The sequence below is a fragment of the Myxine glutinosa genome, chromosome 1 (assembly GCF_964187855.1).
Source record: "Myxine glutinosa chromosome 1, kmMyxGlut1.1, whole genome shotgun sequence".
In the NCBI taxonomy this organism is placed as follows: Eukaryota; Metazoa; Chordata; class Myxini; order Myxiniformes; family Myxinidae; genus Myxine; species Myxine glutinosa.
In genome coordinates, this window is record NC_136261.1 from 374041317 (window position 1) to 374055683 (window position 14367).

At 44.6% G+C, this 14367-nt stretch overlaps 1 protein-coding gene across 2 annotated transcripts in view; it reads right to left on the reverse strand.

Moving 5' to 3' along the window:
* Nucleotides 1-13922, reverse strand: part of PARP3 (poly(ADP-ribose) polymerase family member 3) — a 33177-nt gene extending 19255 nt beyond the window's left edge. For both annotated transcript variants that reach the window (XR_013621850.1, XM_078770188.1), the window contains exons 1-6: nt 12066-13922; nt 4331-4511; nt 1989-2114; nt 1713-1898; nt 351-483; nt 17-240 (exon numbers count right to left, since the gene is read on the reverse strand). Coding sequence is in view for 1 of the 2 variants with exons in the window: in XM_078770188.1 (XP_078626314.1) it covers nt 17-240; nt 351-483; nt 1713-1898; nt 1989-2114; nt 4331-4511; nt 12066-13810 (2595 nt within the window). In the remaining variant the exon portion in view is untranslated. The remainder of the gene's footprint in view (nt 1-16; nt 241-350; nt 484-1712; nt 1899-1988; nt 2115-4330; nt 4512-12065) is intronic.
* Between the last annotated feature and the right edge of the window lie 445 nt (nt 13923-14367).

Below are 14367 nucleotides of genomic sequence, written 5' to 3' on the forward strand. Positions count from 1 at the left end.
TAGGTGTAATGCATACCAGCAACATGTCCTTTTTCATCCTGATGACCTGTGCATCATCAATCACACTTGGCCGACTACGTCCAAAATTGTGCGGAATGACTGTGTAGAAACGCGACGACAGGTCGGCAAGATTTTTCTGACCAGAAGAGGTTTTCATGGATTCTTCTATTTCCTCCAGGACTTCAAAACCCTTGGCAATTTGATTCTTGCTGAGTTTACCAAGTGGCATCTTTTTAATATCTGGAGATGAGACAATATTGATGGTAATATGTACAATAGATGACCAAAAGTAAGGAAGTAAGCTTTGAAGTGGTTATGTTGCACAAAGGAGCTCGAGCCAACTCGCTCACCAAGATTCATCTGCTGCATGGCATCGTTGAACATGTCGTTGTTGAATATGAGTTTGATAAGCTTTTGCGTATGCTCATCCAAAGTACACTTATTGGTGATCCTATTCACGACCTTACCGCTTACGGTGTCCACCTGAGCCAGGAGAAAGCACTAAGAGGTCACCGATTATATATAAAGTCTAATCACAAACTGGTCAAACACTTGGAATACATCTTTCAATTCTGACAAATCTCACACTCTCATATATTCTCTGTCTGTATGTCTCTCTGTCTCTGTCTGAAAGGCACATCTGGCAACCCCTTTGCCCCGCCCTCCCACATCCACTTTCTTGACAATCCTATTGAACAAGTTCAGTCACTCAAACTCTTTGGTCTCACTATCAGCTATGATCTCTCTTGGGTTAACCACATTTCAAAGTTGGCCTCCAAAGCCAGAGGCTGACTGGGCATCCTCCATTGTACAAAGTCCTTCCTTGGCACAACTCAACTCCTATCTACCTACAAGGCCTTCATCCGCAGCTTGATGGAGTACTGCTCTCCCCTCTGGGCTGGCGCCCCAGCCTCACACCTTGCTCAGCTTGATGATGTAGAAACCACAGTCTTCAAGATCTTTGGAATCTCCCACAATTAAGCTGAGTATATGGGCCTATCATGGTGCCATGATAGACAGGTCAGTGGTCTCTCTGTCTTCTACCGCCTACTTTCTGGTCTTTCATCCACTGCCCTTACCGTGCGCTTTGCCAACCCCACCCACAGGTTTCTACAGGGTGAACCCGGTCCACCAGCAACCCTCTCTTCGTGTTGGCCTCCAAAGGCAACCACCATCTGGGCATCTTCCATTGCTTGATGGAGTGGTGAAACCCCCAAAATCCAGAATCACTGCTCACCTAAACTCAATCATTCCTCTTTTTTCCTGACTGTGGCACCAACTTTCACTTTAATGTCATTCTTCCCTCCAGGTCTTCAAGACAGCTGTTTACCAACATCTCAAATCATCCCCCATTCAAAACTATGATATTTTCGATTTCCATCAACTCCATCCCCCACCGCCCAAGCTGACCTCCTTCTAAATGTCCAGATTTTCGATCCTGAGACTTTGCTCCTGTATCCATCTTGATCCTCCCCTTGCCCTCATTCTTCCCCACATCCCATATTTCTCCAAGTCTCCCTTTATTTTGACACCTGCTGTTCATGTATTTCCACCCTCTCTTTGTGCTGTTCCTTTTTTCTATTGCATCCTGATCCATTGTGTGTTCTATTCTTCCACAAGCCTTGACTTTGTATTTAAAAAAAAAAAGAAGCCAAGTTTACACAAAGTCTTGCAATCAAATGCCTCCAGAAAACTAAATTCAAAATGCTCACCTCGACTGTTTCCTCTCCCTCTTCTCCTCTTTGCACCTCAATCATTGTGTACTTCCCAGGGAAGGCCTTGAAATTTTCCCTTTTATCCCAGTCATTCTTCGTCTTGTCTTTAAACTTCTTCACAAAGTCCTTTTTCGCAATGTCCAGCGATGCGAAGGAACTCAACTTGCTCTGACCTATTTCACCCTGTAAGTCACGAGTACAAATATTTATTTTACAGTAACTGGCAAACAAAGCGATATCATGAATACTTGCAAATCGTACTCCCATACTGACCACACGACCCCAGCGGTTCCACATGTGGTAGACTTTGTTGGAAAAAATCAGCTGAATGATGTAAAATTTGTTATTGTTTTGGTTGATGTTTGTCTGGTTCAACATGCAGTCAAAATCATCGACAATCTGTGGGTATAAAACACAAGGGAGGGGGAGAATGAATGTGAGGAAGATTAATTTTCAAAGAACGAATCCTTCGTTCAATTTCTGAATGAATAAAACAATTTCAGGATTTCTAATCGACAAGTATCTGGAGTCATTAAGAACTCGGGTGGATCGGCTCGCTACGCTCGCCTCGCCACACGTTGCTGCAAAGGCACGGGCTTGTTTAAACCGAGGATAATGACCTGACTGAACTTGAGTTGCTGTGGTGTCATGATTTACACCAGTCATAATACAAACATTCTTTTGTACAAATTTATTTGTAATATTGGTGATATTACATTTTTATAAGCAATTTAAGTTGAAAAAAAAAAAAGGAAATTTCAAAAAAGACACCCACAGCACACACAGGAGGGGTAGGTGCAGACAGGAAGTTCAGTACGATTTCACAAAAGTTTCAGGGTTGTTGACCAGTGACAGAACAAGACACAACAGACACTACACACACACCACACAATATATATATATATATATATATATATATATATATATATATATATATATATATATATATATATATATATATATATATATATACATAAATAGTAGCGCCGCCCGGCGATTAAGATCACACAAGGACAAATAGCCGAACCAGCCTTAACTTCCGAGGCGACTTCCCAAAATGCCGGTTATTTTTAGCGCGAGTGGGAAGGAAGGGATGCGAGATGTTTAACTGAACACAGCACACGCGTTTATTGCGACACCACAACAAATAAACATGACAATAAAATGCACACAATTGATTCAATGAAAATCAACGAGGATGGAAATAAAGGTTGTGGTAAAAACGAATTCCTACAGAGGTACTTCAAAGACCGACTCACAAAACACAACAGGGGAAAAATAAAATAAAAACAAAAATCTCCTTTTGTGCCGGCACATATCTTGTCCCAATGGGCCTTTCTGTAAGACCAGCGATCTTGAGGCACCCACATGGGGTGCTAAAAATGGCGGAGCCGCCGCGCGTTGAAGGCGCTCGCTATCGAGCCTGTGGCAAGCTCGTGAAGACAGCCCCCTTTCTCCTCCACTGCCTGGGCAAGCACATCGCGGCCTCCAGCTCCTTGTTGAGTTCAGGAATAGACCACCCCTTTTGAATGCCGCCAACGCAGCCAAGGCTTATTGCTCTCCTCGAAGTGCACACAGAAATCTGGCAGCACACAAAATGGCCAGCTTCTTTTTCAAGCAGAAGATGCGCACTCTTCTTCCTCTCACTGCGAGAGCCAATCGCGTCGCTCGGGGCATGGCCTGCCAGCATTCCCAACCGCCCACTGATTCTCCAACCCTTCCAGGCGGGGCCTTCCCCTTATTAAGTCCATGGGGTGGGCGTATATTGTCCGGCTCTTTCTTGGCTTTTGCTGGTGGTCGTTGTAATTTAAGGGATCCTTGATTCAAAATCAAGATCTGCCTGCAACCCTCTTATGGTTAAACTGCCAAAATCAAGACTCTCTGCTCACCTTCACTCCTTCATTCCTCTTTTCTCCCGCCTCTGGAACAAACTCCCTCACTCTCTTCAATCCCACTCCTCCCTCCAGGTCTTTAAAACGGCTGTTCACCACCATCTCTTATCTTCCGCAATCCAAAATCTTGATCTTCTCTACCCCTGCTAATTTCACCCCAAATCCACTTTTTGAGGTGCCGACTTCTTTCCTGGAAGTCCTTGGTGTCCTTGCGTTTTATACCTATCCTGCCCCCCCCACCCCCAGGCCCTCTCCCTCCCACACATCTCCCGATGTCCCTGCTCTCAAATGTTGTGTTTGTGTGCTTCCTCCCCTTCTCTCCCCATCTTGTCGACCGCTCCCCTTTTTATATACTTTGTTTGCTTGTTTGTTTGATAAATGTTAGCTCTTTCACGAGCCTCGACTCTGTATACAAAAAAAAAGAAAAAAAAAAAAAAAGAAGGGTTGTGTCGGCAAAAACGTTAAGGGAAAATTACAGAGGGAAGGCATGTACTGGGGAAAAATTATCCTTAAACCCTACCACTAATTAGCATTGAATCATCCTACATATGATGCACAATTAAACAACCAAAAGCTACAGTCTCCCTACTTAATACATCGAAATGCTCCGACACGTTACACGGTCCATACTATTTCTCATACAGTTCGACTTCTCCTACGGTATTCTTTTTTCTACACCCCCATGAACGTAATATATATATATATATATATTTTCAAACTCACCTCACTGTTGTCAGCATCAAGTGTGCAACATGAATCTATCTTTGCTTTACTCTTCACCTCAGGGGCTTTCTTCAATGCCTCAATCTTCTTCTTTTCATCACTACCAGCTGCATCTTCGACCTTTACTTTTTTAGCTCTTGCTGACTTAGAGGCTCCCTTCCTTTTTGGAGGCATGTGGTCTCTGCAAGAGAGCATTCTGGTATTAACGTCTGGTACAGTATAACTGGTAGTACGTTTTTAAACAAACGGTGGAAATATATATCTACATACAGCACTTATATAAATGCAGGTTGTGTTATTGTGACAGAATGGGGTAGACATCACAACCACAGCCCATACAGTGCATTCAGAAAGTATTCAGACCCCTTCACTTTTTTCACATTTTGTTATGTTGCAGCCTTTTGCTGAAATCGTTTAAATTCATTTTTTCCCTCATCAATCTACACTCAATACCCCATATAGGCGAGCGGTGTAGGGTGCTTTTGGGTCGAGTACCCCTCCGCATCTTAGAACAAAACACAACCTATTTTTTCTTCAAGGGGGATGTCTGGGGAGTTAGAAAATCATGGTTGTGAATATGAAAGCATTGCACATCACTCCGAGAATCACATTTACATATATATATATATAATAGGTGCTGATGTTGACGCCAAGAGCCGATTTGACGTAACAGGTTTTTTGCCTTTATAGGCATCAATATTGATGCTATATGCACAAATGTGGTATTAAAATGTGCAGGAAGATAAAAAAACACTCAATAAAATAGGATTGAGGCTTAACAAATAACTTTTATTGGATAGAAATGACAAAATGTTGAAATTAAATGCTGTAAATTCACTTCGGTTTCATCGATAAAGTGGGACAAATACATTGTAATTTCAGAAATATTAGCTTCAGTCATAAAGTTTATGTTCAAATTTCCCCTGTTCATTTGTGTATATCACATTATTAAGCAAAATGTTAATATCAATGATACTGATAATTATATTGTCTAAATCTAACGTCACCCCCCTAATATTTTACCAACATCCAGAAATCGCAGTAGTATATACATGTCATTCTGATGATGCTCTGAATGAAGTCGAACTATGTTCAGTCACTGTCATCATCGCTGCTGTCACTGAAGATAAGAGAATTGTCTGTGTTTGGGCAACCATCACCATTACAGGAGCAAAATTCAGTGCATGTCAGCCCCGCTGAGGCACTGACAGGCTCTGGTCTGTGAACAGTCCTCATCCATGCAATACAGATGTGTGAGATCCCGAACCTCTTTTGGGGCCGCTTCTTTTTTGAACATGACGGGCTCGAGTTTGTTATCTCTCAGCTGTGATCCATGGCCATCAGGCTTCCAAAGAACTGGCTTTGCTACGTGACTGTGAACCCATATTGCCACCTGGTAATTGGCGCGTCTGACGTGTTGTTCAAATGCATCATCGGTGGGTGGGAAGAGACGTGCAGCCTTATCAGTTTTGCATGCATAATCATAGCGTAGCTGGTCCGGAGAGTGGCACGATTTGCTCTTCGATCCATACAGCAGTAGTGCATACTTTGAGGCAGTGAGGAGTACCTCGGATACATCACTGGACTGACCCAGCTGTGACAGTGGTAGCAAGTCTCCAATGTTCTGCAAGAGCTTGCTGTAGGCAGTTCGCTTGCCTATCCTGAAGAGTGAGGAGGTACTATCACAGCCGTTAAGAGCGTGGGATGCTGGTAAGCACAGTGAAACGAGAGAAACGAGACGGGAAAGCCGATTGGAGAGGAGAGTGAGGAGCGATTGGAGAGGCGAGTGAGGAGCGATTGGAGAGGCGAGTGAGGAGCGATTGGAGAGGCGAGTGAATCATTACACCATTTCTGGATCTGATGACTTGCCAGTAACCATTTTGTAAAAATGAATGTGCAGCATCTAACTCAATATGTCGAAATGTCACACACATCCATGCCCGTGGGATTCCCACGGGTGACCCCGCAAGTTTGCATTGACGTTCGTCGACGGACTCGTTCGCCCATCTCATTCGCTTTCTTGCTACATCCTGTTCAAGTCTGCGTTCTTCATCGATCGTCTCATTCATTTTGGAAATAGAAGTTTCCACGCAGCGCATGAATTGTCACGATCCTCAAGAGGAAGCGTCTCGTAATCATCAAATGATAAATGGCAAGTAAATTATATTGTGGAAAATTAAAGATTTCAAATAAACCTATTTAAAGTGTATGCGCACATAACTAATAAAAAAAACGAAGAAATATCTCTCGGTAATTTCCTGAAACATATTTTACTTCCGGCTAATAATGTTGAATGAAATAAAAACGAAGAAATATATGTCGGCATCATTGTTGACGTTTTTGTGACGACTGTCATCAAACGAAAAAGTAATATATCTTAACGGAAAAGCAAAAGCGAATTTTAAATATATATTGACACGTTGCCGTCGGTGTCATGTTGGGCGGTGTATGATACACCATGACGCGATTTTAAAAAATATATCTCTGCATTTTCCCGCGTGTGTGGAATGTTCTCAATTATTGCTGACACCGAGTCTGAAACCATCGATAAAAATGAAATCATATGGTGAGTTAGATTGGAGATAAAGGCGTGAGAGAGACTCAATGGCCTTGAAGTTACAGGCGTTTGAGAATTCATTTCGTTCTATAAACGGCAACTTTCATCGGATTTTCTTCCCATTTTTTTTTCAACCGAGTCTAAAACTATGTTAGCGACTGTGAAAAATGAAATGATATATCGAATTTGATTTGAAATAAAACTGGGAGAGAGAGCAAGACACCACGGGCCTACAAAACAGGCCTCAAAGCTGTGCGAGTTAATAAAATGGTGGATATTTGTTTATAATTATATGAAGCCACTCCCAGAATGGGTGGAGCTACTCTGCAAACCGAGTAAGCCACACCCCGGACAGACACCCAACAGACAGACAGACAGAATCATCTACGGCTATTATAATATAGATACTTTTCTTTGATTTGCTTCACCGAGAAAACTTAGCAGTCTTAACGGTTAATGGCTTAACAGTTAGTGATGACTTGGGGTTGGGTTTTACCTGGAGGTCTGGAGGGGGGGGGGGCGGGGAGGGGTTGAGGACTTGAAGAAGAAAGGGGGATGAGAGGACAGAAAGTTGGCATGAGGTGGGGGCAGGGAGGGTACAGAGAGCTTGGTGAGGGGGTTTGAGAATTTTGGGTGGGGAGGTGGGTTGAGCACTTGGGGCTGGTAGGAGGTTGGAGGGTGGAGGAGGTGGATTGAGGACTTGAAGAAGAAAGGGGGATGAGAGGACAAAGAGTTGGTGCGGAGGTGGGGGGCAGGGAGGGCACAGAGAGCTTGGAGAGGAGGATTTTGGGTGGGGAGGTGGCTTGCACACTTAGAGCTGGGAGGGGCTCGGAGTGTGAGGAGGTTGGAGGGCGGAGGGGGGAGGGGGAGAGTGGTTGAGGACTTGAAAAGGAAAGGGGTTGAGTACTTAGTCACATTATATATTACGCGGAATTTCCATTGGTCCATGCTGTCATAGGATATTCCGAGCAAACTCCCTAAATATTCCACACTATTGGGAACAAATTCCCTTACAACAGAGTGCTGGAACCTGGTTATATGCTGCTGTTTTATAAGTCAAATATACTAATAATTATTTAATGGGCTCCAATAATATCCCACCTTTGTGTTGGGGGTCAACTGAGAAATATTTTGGCTCGATTGTTTCACGACCTGACTGGGCAGGTCTGGCATTGGACTGAAGGTGATTTTGACAGGAATTTGTAATTTATTCAGAGTGGCGGCGATAATTCACCAACTCTTCGCCAAGGACACCGTGGGATATTTAATGTCAACGAAATAATACTTGAACCACCTTTCGAGGCCATTTTCCCCGCAGAGCAGGGGTTGGCCTTTCCGGGCACCGTGATCCCCTTTTTGAAGCAATGTTTTATGGCCGGATGCTCTTCCTGCCGCCAACCCTGTTAGTCGCCTCTTGCGACACACAGGGATTTACCAGCAAGCTGGTACTCAATTTGCCGACCTCGGAAGGATGACAGGCTGAGTCAACCCCCCTGGCGTTAATTTAGCGATCGACCGGGATTCGAACCCAGGATCCTAAGATCCCAAGCCGGCACCCTAACCGCTAAGCCAACACCAGGCCCAACAAAATAATGCTTGAAGAAGAAATTAGACCACCCTGTACATTAGAACACAGCCAGATCTTCGGGAAACAGTACGGGACGTCGGGACAGGGATGCTTGGAGAAATCTGATCGTAAACGTCACCAGAAGTCGGCCACGACTTGATGAATCAACGAAACAACTATCTATATAGCCCAGCAGATATGTGAAAAAATTGTGCTTTTGGTGATACAAGCATGAAATTTTGAACACTGATAGAGCATACTACTAGGAAGATTTTTGGATATAGGGGCATTCAAATCTTTTCCTAGGGACAAAATGGCGGCCATTTTAAAAATGGCCGTTTACGGATAATAAGATACACAGTACCGATGTCTATAAAACTAGATTTACTTATTGCTCAAGTACACCTATGATGTTTTTTTCACGTAAACAGGTTGTAAGATCATAATTAAATGTCAACAAACTCACATAACATTTATTTGGTCCTTATTCTTTACAAAAATAATTACTTTTTGAGCTATTTTGAGCAAACTCCAGAAACACAATGGAAATGAAGTGAAAATGCCACATTAACGCTGTGGAAGTGACTTTCACTATAAAACAGTCTACAAAACAGTCTTCCACATGTTTGTGTATATGTAACAGGTGTGTTATTCCTCCTGTATACTATCGTGTGCACTCCCCTGCACAGTGACACAGAGCTGAGCACTGGAGTGCGGCCTTAACACACTTGCACTGTTTCCTGCAACCCTTCTTGCATCCACATCTAATCAATTGTCGGCATGCCTCAGTTGCCTCTGTGAGGGTTGTCCAATATATCCCCCAGCCGTTATTACTCTGTTTCCAACCCCATTCACTTGGCGATGGGAGCTCAGGTGCGCAAGTCATCATCTGGCCCCAACAAAAGCCGGCTTGGTAGGCAGCTCTCTTGATGTGTTGTCTGAGGGCTTCTTGCGTTGGTGGGATAGCCTCTATTGATCTACCAGTCTGGGTGAAGAGATGCTTGCGGGCATCGTTAACATGTTCCTGGCTGCTTGTTCGATCGTAGAGCAGAACAACAAAACGCTCCAGTGGATCCATGTTGTCATTTGCAGTTGAAATGGTTGGTGTGGCAGCCAGTGCACAGAAAGCTGAGGTGACCTCATCATAGGCTTTCCATGTTTCCCATGCTGTTTTCTTCCCCTTTCCGCCGAAGCAGGACACGGTGTCACACCCAGTGAAGGCGTGGAAGAATGGCAACCCTCGGCACTTGTTTGGTCCCAGTGCCACAGCCATCTCGTGAGCTGCCAAGTGCCTGAAATTCTTCCCTGTGCCAAAAGCAACCCAGAGTTCATCGATGTCAAGATATCCAGTTGCTGCCACTGCAAGGATCAAAACATCTGTGTCCACTGTGCGGATTGACACCTTGGTATAGCCCTGTCTGACTGCATCTTGGACATGGAGTAGTATCCTTGTATCTGCCTCCTCGTGACTACACGGGGAAAGACCAGTAACATCTCGTGGCTGTGTACAAAAAACTTCTTTGTGGTTTGTGGTGACGATTTGCTTGTCAGTCTCAATGTTTGCTATCCTCGTTGCTAGAAAGTCAAACAACTCCACCTTGTTCTCGTCTATGCGAAGGAAGGCCTGCCAGTTTCGAGGGATGGAACTAGATGGCTCAACTCGTCTCCTGGTGCCTTTACCCCTCGTCTTCCTGGTGTCGGCTTTCAAACTGTCTGGGAAATATTCATCCCAGATAATATCAACCCTGCTCTTATTTTGTATCTGAGATGTGATGTATGGCAAGAATACTAGTGATGCATACTCAGAGAAGGTCTTCGCATTACGAGGTGCCAGCATGTTCACGATGGCTGCTCCATCCAGGATCATGACTTCAACAGGGGGGCTTACATCATCATTTTCCCGTGAGGTGATCAGATCTTCTAAGCACCCAACCAGATCAGACTTGGTTCCAAGCCGGATTTTGCCCATTTGTGACAATGCAGGGGGACAAGCTTGGTTTTCATGTGCAAAGAATTCATCAAGATCTCCATTCCGTGTCTGGGATGCAATAAACAGCCTGGAGAACAGAACGCAGTCATTCTTCAGAGATACCACCTTCAACTCTGTTCTTGACTTCTCTCTGACTGGGGGTCGGCTGAAGAGAGGGAGATTGTTTCTTTTTATTGGGTCAGTGATAGGCTTTGTCTGATGTACAAGCCTCTCGTTCACATATGTGTCATACTGTTCTTTTCCCAGCTTCTCGATCTGGTAAAGGGTGTTGATGACTGCTGGGTCTGCCAGGTCTCTGCTGTCTAGCACCAAGAGATCTTTGCTGTCGTCACAGAATGGGTTCCCCATCTCTCCTATGACACGGGTGAGTGCTCTCACATCTCGAGCAAAGGCTACCTGCGTGTGCTTTGTCTGTTCATGGTGTTTTAGTTCAGTTTTCCTAATTCTTTTTTCTGTTGTGGCCTCGAACTTATAGATCAGTTTGGCCATCTCTGGACCAGACACCATCCATCGGCGCAAAGCTGCAGCATTCTCCGTAAGACCTACAGCCCCTCCATCACCTTTCACCAATGCATTATTTTGCTCGTGTGCCTGGTCTAAGGCTATGGCAGAGAATGCACGTGTAGTCTTCTTCATGGTGAAGTTTCCTGCCAGAAACTGTGCGTATACAGTTGGATGCTTTGTTGCAAGTGTCACCATGTCGCGCAAGTGAACTGGGATCCACCTGGCATAGTTTGTATGTCCCAAGGCGAAGAACCATGGTACAAGCTTGGTCAGAGCATCAGTGTACAGTTGGAAGTTTCCTTCACGGACGGATCTCACATAGATCAGGACTGCCAGTTCTAGCTGCATAATTAGGAACCAGAACTGAAACTGTGGACTTGCATTGGCTTGTTCACCGCACCAGTCATCTAGTGGTATCGTATCCTGTCCCTCATCTAGTCCACTGGTGTACTGGCTGTAGGCTTCCTTCAGGAGAAGATAAGAGAGTACTGGCTGTGACTTGGTGTGCTCGTCGTGTGCGTGTCACATGGGTCACTTTCAGGAAGGAATCAGCAGTACCACTTGTAGCAACCCCTGCAAGCATCAGAACGCCTGTCCACCCACTGCTATCCAGAAGGTCACCGAGGGTTTTCCATGCTGCCATCTCAATATGGAGTCCACCAAAGACCATGACGAAGTGATCTTCTCCGTGTGTTTCTGGCCATCTCCATTGGATCTGTTTGGCAAGTGTGTACAGTGGCTGATCAAGTGTGATTACAGGGATCTGACCTGGATTCAGAATATCGATTGCTTTCTTGATGACATCCATGGAGTGACGAATCATTGCCACAGATTTTGCCTGGTCATAGAAGAGAGGCAGCAATGAAGTTAAGGCCACACTACACTCTGGTTCTTCTGGAATAGACTGCTTGCTGGCATGGTATCCAGCCCATGATACTGTCTCGTCTCCCTTAAGTGGTGTGTCAGATAGCACTGTCTTCTCCATCTGCTCCAGCCACCTGTCAAAATGCAAGATAATGAACACAATTAAGAACAAACAAGTCCACACAAGTTAACAAATCTTGGTTATTTAGGTACACATATAACTGTCCACAGTTCAAACACAATAATCAGTTACCTGTACTCAATCTGCATTGCTTCAGGGATGAGTTGGCAGTTGCTTTTGTTGGGACCCGCTAGCTTGGGTACAGGTGGGTCACATTTACCCAGAACAACAGGAGGTACGATGGTGTATGACTGTGGCAGGTGTGCATCTGTTGTTGATGTGTCATCTGGGTTTACCCGTTGAACTCCACGGCTATCGCTATTTGGGTGATGGAAAAGTGAAATGCCAGTGCCATGGAAGGAGTCGTGGGCACTTGTTGAACTGGGGTTATGATCAATGTTATCCACTGCCCCAGTTGTGAAGAGGTCACTTTTTAGCTCAGGGGGGCAAACTGTACCCTCATTTTGGAAGAAACGGCAGATTCTGTTCCCCAAGTCCGTGGAGATGCTAAGCACCCTGTCATAGGAGATCGAGAGACCCAGGTTGAACATAGTATCAACCAGGTCTCTTTTTCGAGTCTTTGTGTGGATAAGGGTGCCCAGGTACACAGGCAGGGGAGTCTCCCGATTGTGACTGTGCCTCGTGGACGTGGTAGTACTGCTACTCTCTCTGCGGCGTGAGTAACTGTTGAACATAAGGAGTTGTGAGATTGTGAGAGTAGGTGTTGATACCGACGAGTGGCTTGACTGCTCTTGGATGTTAGGACCATTCAAGATCATAGAAACTAGTGATACAAGCGAATTAGGTACCGAATGTTCTTGGCAGTGGGCTTCAAATGAACCACTAAATGTTGAGTTCATTTTCAACATGTCTCTACGAACTATATTTGCGGCTCTAGCAAGACAAACTCCATCACTGTCAGTGTCGTGATCACATGCCTTCTGAAGGGCTGAGCCAACATCCTGGTTGAAAGCAAGCAGAATATCTCGACCGGACATGTGCTCCTCTAGGTCTGGAAAATATGTCATGATTCGATCTTTGAGTTTGGTGGAGTGGACACGCCTGGTCAAGACTGTTCCAAGCTGTTCCAGCCTGGTGGTGTATAGTCTTGCTAGGTCTACCAGCTTGAACACTGGTGTCACAAGAGCATCTGTGCGGGCATCATCGATGTAGGACACTAGCTCTCCAAGTGCTATACCGTGATTGATATCATCTTGTTCATTCAGTGTTGTGCTTGTGGCCCTTGCTTTGTTATAAAGTGACACCAGACACTTCACGTGGTACTGTGCATCTTGTGCTATAAGGTCACCTGCACTCAGTTTAGCAAGAAGTGCCTGATCTCCTAGTTTCAGGGCAGCTGTCCTGACATGTTTATCGAGGTCGAAGGTGGAAGCTTTTCGCAGAGAATTAGTACCCGCTGGTTTGTCACAAAAGAAACACTTTTCAGGCTGTGGCTGTGTGTGGTCTACATGTACTCTGTGACGGGTGTACTTTCTTGAGACACTTGCGGTTTCTTCACTAGACGTTTCTCTTTTTTGTGCCCGATGCAGTTCAGTTTTGTTGTATTTCAGTCTGCATGAATCATGCCACTTAGCCTTGTGGCTCTGGAAGGTTGACTGGATACCTTCACCATCGTCCAGGCGGGACAGTTCTAGAGATTTTGGCAGGCAGCCCATCTGGCTGAAGGTGAGGAGATAATCTGCAAGAGTTTGGTATCCGGACCCTGTGGTTCGCTTGGAATCAGCTGGACAGGCAAGGGCCTCATCGGTGACCTCCTGACATAACACACACTTCTCCCAATCTGTCAGATAAGGCATGTTTGTTCCAGATGTACTAGGGCTTTGGGGGTCTAATAGCTTGAAATTTTTGTTGGCCATTGTCAATTAAGCATTATCCACCACCACCATTCAATCAATATACAAATTGGGAACCAAATCTAGGTAGCTACTACAGTCAATGAGCGAAGGTGCAGTGCAGTCGAGTTATCATCTGAAAAAGAAATACATACATTATTATCATAAATATAGTAATTCGCTTTCGTAACTTTTCACTAGCCTTGCATTGTTCCTTATAGTCACCTCGTCTATGATAGGAAAGTTCATAAAGCTACATCAAAGTTGTTCATATAAAGGTATTGAACCAAAATTACACCCAGGAGAAATCAGATAGTCATGCAAAGTTAAATAATTAAACCGCTAGACCAGTCCTGTCTATTGCAATGGTAAACCATTTGTTCTGCCCCTTATAGGCCACCGTAGATTCCAATTTTGAACCCAGTATGAAGGTATTGCATAGCATGTACATGACAATTTATAATATGCTCATTACATTGTGTTTCAATAGCAGCACAAATGACAAGTCTGAAATAATAGGTAAATATGTCCTTCTTAGCCGCCATTTTGTAAAATGGCCGCCATTTTGGGCCAAGGAGAAA